Source organism: Linepithema humile, chromosome 1 (genome assembly GCF_040581485.1).
Source record: "Linepithema humile isolate Giens D197 chromosome 1, Lhum_UNIL_v1.0, whole genome shotgun sequence".
Taxonomy (NCBI): Eukaryota; Metazoa; Arthropoda; class Insecta; order Hymenoptera; family Formicidae; genus Linepithema; species Linepithema humile.
The window spans coordinates 17290931-17301960 of record NC_090128.1 but is presented as its reverse complement, the minus strand read 5'-3'; the positions used below and the strand labels follow the sequence as shown (position 1 = coordinate 17301960).

General features: G+C 30.4%; 3 protein-coding genes across 6 annotated transcripts in view; 1 reads left to right on the top strand and 2 right to left on the bottom strand.

Annotated features, from left to right (window-relative positions):
• Positions 1–39: 39 nt before the first annotated feature.
• Positions 40–4260, bottom strand: sea (scheggia). The gene is made up of 5 exons (XM_067347408.1): positions 3912–4260; positions 3517–3844; positions 1927–2361; positions 1112–1332; positions 40–988 (listed from the first exon to the last, which is right to left on the bottom strand). The coding sequence occupies exons 1-5, from the start codon at positions 4056–4058 to the stop codon at positions 806–808; spliced, it is 1314 nt and encodes a 437-aa protein (XP_067203509.1). The 5' UTR covers positions 4059–4260; the 3' UTR covers positions 40–805.
• Positions 4261–4962: 702 nt separating this feature from the next.
• Snr1 (SWI/SNF related, matrix associated, actin dependent regulator of chromatin, subfamily b, member 1) lies at positions 4963–7913 on the bottom strand. The gene is made up of 6 exons (XM_012361052.2): positions 7757–7913; positions 6888–7362; positions 6567–6694; positions 6183–6495; positions 5787–5963; positions 4963–5692 (listed from the first exon to the last, which is right to left on the bottom strand). Exons 2-6 carry the CDS (start codon positions 7337–7339, stop codon positions 5653–5655), a joined length of 1110 nt encoding a protein of 369 aa, XP_012216475.1. The 5' UTR covers positions 7340–7362; positions 7757–7913; the 3' UTR covers positions 4963–5652.
• A 265-nt stretch (positions 7914–8178) lies between these two features.
• The window catches only part of AP-1-2beta (adaptor protein complex 1/2, beta subunit), an 11903-nt gene continuing 9051 nt past the window's right edge, over positions 8179–11030 (top strand). For 2 of the 4 annotated variants that reach the window (XM_012361062.2, XM_012361060.2), the window contains exons 1-3: positions 8533–8557; positions 9145–9257; positions 10020–10190. In XM_012361062.2, coding sequence (XP_012216485.1) covers positions 8536–8557; positions 9145–9257; positions 10020–10190 — 306 coding nt within the window. In that variant the 5' untranslated portion in view covers positions 8533–8535. Of the gene's footprint in view, positions 8492–8532; positions 8558–8811; positions 8862–9144; positions 9258–10019; positions 10191–11030 lie in introns of those variants that run through there. The other 2 variants (XM_012361063.2, XM_012361061.2) reach the window with 2 other exon arrangements.

Sequence of the window (11030 nt, the reverse complement as noted above, 5' to 3'; positions counted from 1 at the left end):
CAAAAGATATGTTAAGAAATAACCAAAGAAAAGTAGAAATTAACTTAAACTTTTTGTTTTTATTCTTTTTAATATACATTCTCCTATTTTTTTTACCTCTGTAACATAACAGATGTGATCCTTGGACACGAGATTATTTAAAACTAAAACTCATTGGAGTCTTTCTTACTCTTGATTATTAAGTGCCATTTTTGTCTCTCTGTACAAAATTGTACATAAATATATATTCTGATATTAATTCTGTATAAACGCATGTATTGGCATATGATGTAACTTATAACTATTATACAGAAACTATTTTCTCGCTTTAAAAATGTATATGAACGATACACTCATACTCGTAATTCGGAACGAATGTGACTGTGGGAATGTACATTGTTGCAGAATATTGTTCAATACAATATTAAAAATAATTCACGAAATAATTCACGAACAAAACATAAATTCAACAAAACACAGACAATTGTACAATTAAAATAATGATTCTTGTGCAATGCACATTAAATAAATGCATAACTAGAGCCAGAGGTAGTAATGTTACACCATTGTGCAAAACATGATTACGTCTTTCTATGTCGTAAATTCGATTTGCATTTGACAGAATGCATTTACAACATTTTTGTTTTTGTCATCTTTGATGTACGACATAAATATTAATCGCTATTGAATAGCGTTTTCATCTTAAATAAGAATATAAATAAACTTGAATAAAAATACGTTATAATTATACTTTTAAAAGTATCAACGTAAAGTAACATTTGTAAAATCTGGCAGAATGTATTGTATATCGAAATGCGACACTTATCTAAGGCCATACTTTGTTGAAAAGTTCCATGAAGGAATCATATATCATAAATGTTATGGCGACGTCTAAACATACTCTGCTCAATCTCGGAATGGTTCCTTTGTAAAATGCCCTTGGACCCTCATTCTTCCATATCTGAATTGCGCAATCCACGCTACCCTTGTATTTCGCGGCTTCCAATCCCTAAACACAAAACAAATTGCAGGGTTAGAACAATAAAACTTGATAGTGTTACAATAAATATAGATATTAATGTAATAGTCATCTGTAAAGTTATTAATTTTTAATATAAACATATATAAATACCTGCATCCTAGTTTTTACAACGTCAATAGGTGTGTTTCCAAAAACAGATGCTGCGCCAGCAATTGCGCCAAATGCACCAACAACTAACTTAGGAACACTTTTGGTATTATCACCTCCTCTGTACCAGTCTTTTAATGTTTCCATCACAAAAAAACGGATAGCTTGATTGGATCCTTGTTTCAAGATTGTGGGTGCTACTCCTTGATATACTCCTCTAAAACCTGTATACAAACATCTCATATACTATTGTTTATTTTCTATGTAATACTATAATTACATATAAATTACATAAAATATTATGTTAATAACACTTTCATAAACAAATAAAATAGTACGCCTTCCAATTGACAAGTGTTTATTATTGCATAATATGGAGAATTTCAATTTTTAAATATAATGTTTCGATTTAATGAAGCTACTTTTGAAATTCTTTTAACGATAATATAACATTTTTATTGTCCACATATTTAATTTGGAAACAAATTTAAAGCTTATTGCATTTAAGACATATGTATATAATAAGGCTCATTATACTGCTGTAAATTGGCCGTGTAAGCATATGTTGTAATCTGATCCAGTTAAACAATCTACTCGTGGAACTTAATTGGATTTCAAGGTAAAATCATATATACGGTGTTTCATAATATTTTTGGATTACTAAGAATTTCTATATTCTTTTTTTTCAATATCGCAATTCAAATATATTTCAAATTACAATTCCAATGTATTCAAATTTAATATATTATAAATAACTGATATATATATAAATAATTATCAGAATTTAAGAAATAGAGTACTTAAACTAAAAAACTTGCCATGTTCCTTTACAATTATGCGCACTCCATGTAAAAATCCTCTGAATCTTGGTTTAGCTGAGCGTTGATCGTTAATAAATTTCACTTTAATCGTTTCCATCGGCGTTACAGCAAAAATAGCTTCGCATACTCCCGCACACAGGCCTGCCAAGAGCCTTCTCTGTGGATTGAGTTTGCCATCAGCGTCCACCAGTTGCTTCTTCGCTGTCTCAAAAGCACCGAATCGCACCGCTGATTTTGGTATAGAACCATACAATAGCACAGACAAGCCTCTGTATAAACCGAAGAAACCGCGCGTCTTGATGGTTTTTTTCACACAGTCAACTATCCCAGTATATTGTTTGCTAGGGCCAGCTTTTTCATCAAGTTGCAGCTGCGTCTTTACGTATTCTGTCGGATATGTTATGCAAATTTCTATGCCTCCAGTAATACCACCTGGAAGTCAATTGTACTCTCAAGTAATGTGGAAATAAATAATATGTGTATGAATAATATGTGTACGAATTATTAAAGAAGCTTAAGAGAAAAAATTAATCAAGATAAATCTTTCAAAGATTTAAACTCAATTTAAAATCGATAATAAAAAATAATATATAGAAATTTGCTATTAAAATACAAAAAATAACAAATGTCAAATATGACATTTAATTACATAAAATTAATTAATAATGCAATATGCATATTCCATGTAGTAAAAAAATCTATTATTAAAAAATAATGTATTAAAAGTAATTTTGCAATTAATGCTAAAGAAATTAAAATATCTTTATCAAGACTGATTCCATGTAATGATAGAAACCTGTTATTAAAATAATAAAAAATGATATAGTAGAAATGAAAGTTTTTGCAATCAGCAACTAAAAAAATTAGAAGATATAATTGAAATAATTATGTCATTAATTTTCAATATCAAATTTTAATGCAATTTAGGAGCCAAATACAGAAATATTATCATCAGCACAATTTACATTTTTGTTGTGATCATATCACAATTTTTATATATAGAATATGTAGCAACGTATGCAAATCTTATTAAACACAAATTTTATCTGATTATGCTTTCAATCAAATGTGCATCTACACTTTAAAGAAACAAAAAAAGAAAAATGTGTGCAATTAATTTATTACAAGTTATTCATAGAAGTATAGAAGTTATATAAAAAAAAACAAATATAAAAATAGCTTGTTATCGATGCCTAAAAAATGACGATGACCTTGCAAAACATGCGTAGAGGAAAAAATTGATCACAAATTATTCATATAGAAGTAGAAATTATATAAATGAATATAAAAGTCGCTCATGTTATCGATGCCTAAAAAATGACGATAATCTTGTACGGCATACATAAAGGAATAAATACATACACAACTTAGCGAAATCGCGATCGCGCGATCTTTACGTTTTATGCTAGCATAATCGCGCGATTTGCCAGAGTGCGCTGACTCGAAAAAAAACTTGTATGCTTTCATGGTCAGCGAACGTGCCGACTGCGTGAACCGAGTATCCTGACAGGTGTCAAAGGTCGAGGAATTACGTGCGAACGCGCGAGAAAGAGAAAGAGAGAGAGATTGAGAGAGTAACAACATTACCGGCTATGACCCCCTTGAGCCCTAGATTGCCAGAGGCGGCGGCGGCGGCGGCGAAGCCGGTCTCGCTCATCCATGGTCTACGCGGAAATGGCATCATACCGCGGCACGCACTCGCCAACAATTGCTGTTGTTGCCTGTTAGAATCCATATTCGTTGTGGGCGCCACGTTTCTGGCCGTTCTCGTGTTCGCACTATCGTCGTTTCGCGTCCACCTACACCGCTGGACACCGTGGCTGGACTGCTGCCGCCGATACGCCACAGATTGACACTCATGTGTGCGTTCCGATGAGCCTGTAACGCATAGGTTCCCCCCATATTCTTCCCCCTTCTGCAACCGACAACCGACAACCGTAAACGATGACGTTGCTCCGTCTTATGTTATTGCTTCACCTTACCTCTGCTTGCCTCTCTGGCTTCGTCTCCCGCCTCTCGTCTCGCCTGTCATGTATATTGATGTATACTTCACATGCACACTGATTGGAGGACCGGCCATTACAAAGGCTTGTACTAATTTCTAATTGATTAATTGCTTTTGCTTGCATTTTCTTCAAAAATAAAAAACAAGCGTAGCTATGCTATAAAAAAAATTTTTTTTTAATTGGCGTGCAAAAAATAAAAAAAAAAATTAATCAGACACACACTGCTGCATCGATATTTTCAATAGATATTTCACATTTACTGAAGAACTCTGTCTTCTTACTGAAGAATAATTCAGGCTACTCACAATTCCGATCGGAAACTAGAATTTCCGATTGCGATCCGTCATACTTTCAAATTATATATTGTGAATTTCATAAAAATCGAAATTTGCAGTAAATAAAAATGACATAAATGATAAATAGAATAATATGTATAATTACAATTAAAAAATAAAAATATTCAATATTTATCATTGTAATATAAAATTCTTTCTAAGTAATTTCTCTTATAAATTGTTGAAAATATAAAAATAATTTTAAAACTCTTAAGAGAGTGAATCATATTGATCTTTTCGAAATTTATCCAAATTTATCTGATCCATAATAGGATCAGAAACTGAGTTATTCTATTCTTAAACATTTCCGAATAGATACATAATAAATACTCTACTCATAATAGAACTCTCTTGAAAAAGAAAAGCGTGCATTACATTGATATTTTACATAAATATAGAGATATTATTTGATAAAATATTGAATTAGCAACTAATTTATACATAACAAATATATTTATGGAAATGTACACAAATATCGATATCCGAACGCAACTGTCTCTTCTTGTGCAAGTTTTCTTTGTTGTAGCTATGTATCATTCAGCATCATTAACTGAAATGCTGTTCAGCACGATAGATGAAATATCCAAGTATTAACCGTTAACATGTGCTTTGGAATAATTGTTTAACCATGTAACTAAATATAATCACGTGATGTGTGCGTTATACGATTATTGAATAAAATAAACAAAAAGTTGAATCATTATATGTATAATCATTTGGATAAACATTTAAAAAAAACATTAAAAATATATTTGTTTTAATACAATTGGTAGATATGATAAGGTAATTGTAATTATTAAATTTTTTGCTGTCAAAGTTACATGTTACTATTTGCAGTTGTCAGGTTTTGAAATATTACTTAACACATATCAATAACTGCCTTATCGATTGTAATATGCACACATAGGATAGAAGATAAATATTTATGGATACAATTAGATAAATAAATCAGTAACATTATATAATGTTAAAACTCAAAAGTAAATTTAATGTTTCATAAAATAAATATAAACAAAAAACGAAAAATTTACTACATTAACTAAAGAACCCAAAGAATCGTTAAATCTTGGTACATCCAAAATATAGAAAAAAAAACTTAAAAAAAAAAAAAAAAAAAAAAAAAAAAAAACTAGTACAGAAATGGTTCGCAAATAGTGATTGATTATAACTCAGTTATGTTTTTGTAAATACAGCCACATATCTATTACTTTTATAAATTGTCATTTCCTCATATTTTATATTCTACAGAGTGGGCGGTATCGAAATAAAAATTATATAATTTATAAATCTTATAAATACTAGAACGCTAATAATTAAGATGTTGATGATATTGATTAAAAAATGTAAATTGTATGATATTGTCCTTTTTTCTTACACACTGTCTACCAACCAGGTGTTGTGTTTGCTAAACGTCGCATACGTCTGGAAAAAAGAAATAAGAAGACAAAATAATTGAATGCCTGGATCTAATATAAAATACAATTAATATTATAATAAAAATTAAATAATAACTTACCGAGTATTTCGGTCTTGATCGCGTATCTTCTTTTCCATCTCCGCGTCCGTTAAAGTTTCCAAAAACGGTGCCCATTGATCTGCCTCTGACGGAGGTCTGAAGGGAACTTCGACAGTTGGTAGCGGCGCTTCGGAAAACGCGTATGTCCTTTGATGCCATGACAATTGTCCACGTACACTGTGAATATATATAGATCACATAAAATTTAAAAAATGTATCAAATAATTAATGTTTCTCTCAACTTCGCTAATTACTTGTTTCTTTGATAAATTCAACATTCTATTAATTTAGATAATAAAAAATATAGTTAATCTGTGTAGGTATAACGTTATAATAATAGCATAATTGCTATTATTTCATGCACAATTATTTATTTAAAGATTATTTATGTTTTACCTATAAGCAATAGCGGTAACAAATTCTCCACCAAGACCGAGCTCTGCGCAAAGTTTCATTGCAAACTTCTCAGGATTATTTTCTTTCTCAGACATATCCCATTCTACTTGATCTACTAGAGATGTGTTGCCCACGTGTATATTTAACTTAATTATCACTCGCTGATCGCATTGATCTTCCAGAATTGTCTCCTGAGGGAATGCTTCTATTTGCTGTCTTATTGCTTGTGCAATTGCAGGAACAAATGTTAAAGGATTTAAATCTAAATCATCACACAACACTTCAGCGAACTGTTCCGGTGTTATGAGACTTTCTATAAAACAAAAAGATATTGTTATTCTAATTTGTTTTTTTTTTTTTATTATTGGATATGGAAATACATACCATTTTTATTCCAAGTGAAAGTGTCCCTTAACTTCTGGCCTTCAATTTCCATATCCAAACGAATTGGAACAAGCATTTCTTGTTGCGCTGCATTTTCTAAATTTGCTGATGGATCTGTATCGTCAAAACTATAACAGGAATAAAATAAAAATCATAATTACTTGGCCGCTTTTCAACTAATGACACAAGTATCATTCCGTCTTTGTTCAATATCCGATATCGAACAAAGACAGAATAATACTTGTGTCAACTTGTCATTAGCTGAAAAATGTATGTAATTCAAAATTTTTTATACAGAATATAATGACATATTTTTCTTACCATAATGGAAATGTTCTAACTTTTTTATTATGTACTCTGTTACGATTTATTGGCGTAGCTTGAGGAACTGCATCAAGATGTGAACTGTTTGGCAAACTGGGCACCCAGGCCATCGACTTCTTGGTTTTACCCTCTCTTGGTGCTGGTGGTTCGGTTGAATGCACAGATACAGCTTTGTACTTTTCATCATTGCCCTCAATAATATCCTCCACTTCACTAGCTCTCAACAATGAGACACTAGATGCCAGAACATGTTGACTCAATCCAAGTTCCACTAATTTTTTACGTTCATCGTTAGTTATAGACCTCCTAAACATGCCAGGATATCGTTTGTACAAAGATCCACGAAAAAGACGTAGATAATTGCCCACTTCCGATCCAATGCAGTAGTATTCCCCATTTTCTTCTACTTGAAAACTTATCGGTTTGTCTCCATAGGTACGTAATGCCATTTTGAAACTTATCTTTGCTGTAACTGAATAAAAAAAATAGCTACTCAATAAAATAAAAAATAATTAATGCATATAGGATAATTCTACAATAAAAAATATAAAAATATTGATGTATTTATCAATAATTATAAACACTTATAAACACTAAATATTGGAACATAGATTAATTTCCAACTTATTACAATCAAAATTCTATCTTATTCTTATGTATAAAGTGTTGAATTTAAGAAGATTAACTATAATAAAGATTCCTCTTAGATCACTATAAGCAACATAAAATAAATTAATATTGAATCTTGTATATTTTCAAGCAAATATTTTCGAAAAATTTAGAAAATTGTACACATTTAATTTCACTTAACAATAAAAATTTATTCACTCGCGTATTAAATCTTATGAATCATTCCAATCATGTACCTATTTATAGTTTTCCTGATAGATAAGTTAAATAATTTCAACACACACACAATATTTAGATGCCACAAAACAAGACACTTTGCAAGCGATAGCTAGTGATAGCTAGAGAACATGGGGACCAAGTTGGTTTACATTTACCAAAGAAGATTAGATAGAGTGGAAGTGAAAAGTAAGCGTATATTGCGATCAACGCCATCTATTTAATCCAATTTTAATATGTATCGACATTTATTGATAACATCGATATTTTGTATCGATATTCTCAATATCGATATAACAGGTTCGATATTTTTCATGTATCGATATAGTAAATAACAATATGTATCGATACAAAATATCGATACATCTAATTCGATATTCCATTTCTGTTCTACGCCGAACTGGGTGCTTCGGTGGAAACTAGGCCAATAGTGTTGAATAGCAGACCTAATGCCGAGCACATAGATGTTGCCATCTTCTGCGAGAAATAACCAATCAACGACGATTTACTTATCGATAACTTCTTGAGACTTGTCATTTTTCCTACATGTGTACTAAACTTATGCTTCAATAGTGTGCAGCATAGTGTCATACATTGTTGTGTCAGTGCATCACGTCGTTTACAATTAGTTAGAAAATATAAGTTTTTTCGGGGATAGTGGGCGTTCCATTCCGGTTTTCGTGATCGTTCGCGGATAACATTAGATCGTCTCAACCGCCCCTTCGTCCCGCCGTTGGTTGCTATTAAATAGACAGGTAATTAATGAGCCTGGCGAGCAGTCGCGGCGACTCCGCTCCAGATGCAACCGTTCGAGATGCTCCGTAAATGTTTCATGCTTTTATTTCGTCTTATCAGCGTTTCGCGCTATCATGCTTCTTTATCGCCTTTCTATGTCCACCCCCGAAGCATTTCCCGTATTGTTTCAATATACTTCACGTCAAACATAGTCAAAAATATTGCTTGATGACTCGACATAGTTAGCGCTACGACACCATAGATTCTGGACATTGATCCAGTCTTGGTTTGCTATATAGTGAAATCTTATTTAATTCGTTGCGTATTCTCTTATGTGCAGACGTCTCAAAAATATCATCGCTACTCTCGATCACGAGCTTCTCCACTAGTGTAAATTTTGACATTTTGATTAATTGTGCCATTCTTTTTCACTGCTTTAATTATAGTATTAAACACTTTGGTAATTAGATTGTAGTCAATTTTTAAAGTAAAATTTGAAATAAAAAAATTTATATAAAATTATTTGCTGTTAATAAACAATATAATATTGTTACAATTGTTTATAGCTGAATTAAAATAAATATCAAAGATTTCAGATTATATATGTGATACTAGAGATTTTATTCTTGAGTTACAAATTTAAATAATCATATTTTATTACATGCTGCCATAGACAAAATGACGGATTCCAAGTATTTTACTACTACAAAAAAGGGAGAGATATTTGAGCTCAAATCAGAACTGAACAATGAGAAGAAAGAAAAGAAGAAGGAAGCTGTAAAAAAGGTAATAAAAATCTGTCATATATTTCTTTTTTTTAGTTTCAAGAAAATATATTTGTTTTGCAAATGATAGGATAAAATTATGTAAAGAATAAGCATTTTTGTATAGTTCTTATATAAACTATAAATAAGATGATGTAGTTGGATATATCGTTGAGGTAAGTTAAATATAAAAAATAAAAAATAAATAAAATGTGAAATAAAACAATTTGAATTTTGTCAGATATATTTTTGTGCAAGAATATATTTCTTTTCTGTAATGCTCTTTCTATTTTATAACATTTTTTGGTAGTAATAAAATTTATTGTGTTAATATGCTTGAATTTATATCAATATGTTAAGAATATATTAGAATTTGTTGTAATCTATAAAGTAAAAATGGCATGCATGATCATAATTAGTATCGTAAAAGGCATATTTTTTATGCTTGTATTATAATATATACTAGCATATACTTTCATAATATGGAATATAAATTGTATATTAATAATATACAATATAGTAGCAATTATACATCTATGTGTCTGTTTTAAAAAATAATATTTTAAAATGAGATTGATTTTGATGATAATAAAAATAACGAAGAGAAGTCTATAACTGTTAAGAATATTGCATTTGTATGAGGGAAAATCTAAAACTAATGTCTTCAATTGAGAGAGAATGTGGAAACTAAAAAAAATTTCTTTGTTTTTTTATTCTAATTCTATTGTCACTTTTGTAATGATATACTCTTATTACATAAATGCACTTTTAACTGTCTGTCCAGGTGATTGCTTCCATGACAGTAGGAAAAGATGTGTCGGCATTGTTCCCTGATGTGGTGAATTGCATGCAGACCGACAATCTGGAGCTGAAGAAGTTGGTGTATCTGTACCTGATGAACTATGCCAAGAGCCAACCAGACATGGCCATCATGGCAGTCAACACATTTGTCAAGGTAACGTAGCTTAGCGACTCGTCATTCAATTCGTCATATCACAATTTTATTATATAAATGCACTTTTATGTCCTCTACATACATACATACATACATACATACATACATACATACATACATACATACATACATACATACATACATACATACATACATACATACATACATACATACATACATACATACATACATACATACATACATACATACATACATACATACATACATACATACATACATACATACATACATACATACATACATACATACATACATACATACATACATACATACATACATACATACATACATACATACATACATACATACATACATACATACATACATACATACATACATACATACATACATACATACATACATACATACATACATACATACATACATACATACATACATACATACATACATACATACATACATACATACATACATACATACATACATACATACATACATACATACATACATACATACATACATACATACATACATACATACATACATACATACATACATACATACATACATACATACATACATACATACATACATACATACATACATACATACATACATACATACATACATACATACATACATACATACATACATACATACATACATACATACATACATACATACATACATACATACATACATACATACATACATACATACATACATACATACATACATACATACATACATACATACATACATACATACATACATACATACATACATACATACATACATACATACATACATACATACATACATACATACATACATACATACATACATACATACATACAT

Coding starts and splice junctions, on each gene's coding strand:
- sea (XM_067347408.1), bottom strand. CDS start 4,058: ATGCAAGCAAAAGCAATTAATCAATTAGAAATTAGTACAAGCCTTTGT. Junction 3,845..3,911: donor AGCCAGAGAGGCAAGCAGAG/GTAAGGTGAAGC, acceptor TGTCGGTTGCAG/AAGGGGGAAGAATATGGGGG. Junction 989..1,111: donor TTGTAAAAACTAGGATGCAG/GTATTTATATAT, acceptor TTTTGTGTTTAG/GGATTGGAAGCCGCGAAATA.
- Snr1 (XM_012361052.2), bottom strand. CDS start 7,339: ATGGCATTACGTACCTATGGAGACAAACCGATAAGTTTTCAAGTAGAA. Junction 5,964..6,182: donor GTTACCGCTATTGCTTATAG/GTAAAACATAAA, acceptor ATATATTCACAG/TGTACGTGGACAATTGTCAT. Junction 5,693..5,786: donor GATCAAGACCGAAATACTCG/GTAAGTTATTAT, acceptor TCTTTTTTCCAG/ACGTATGCGACGTTTAGCAA.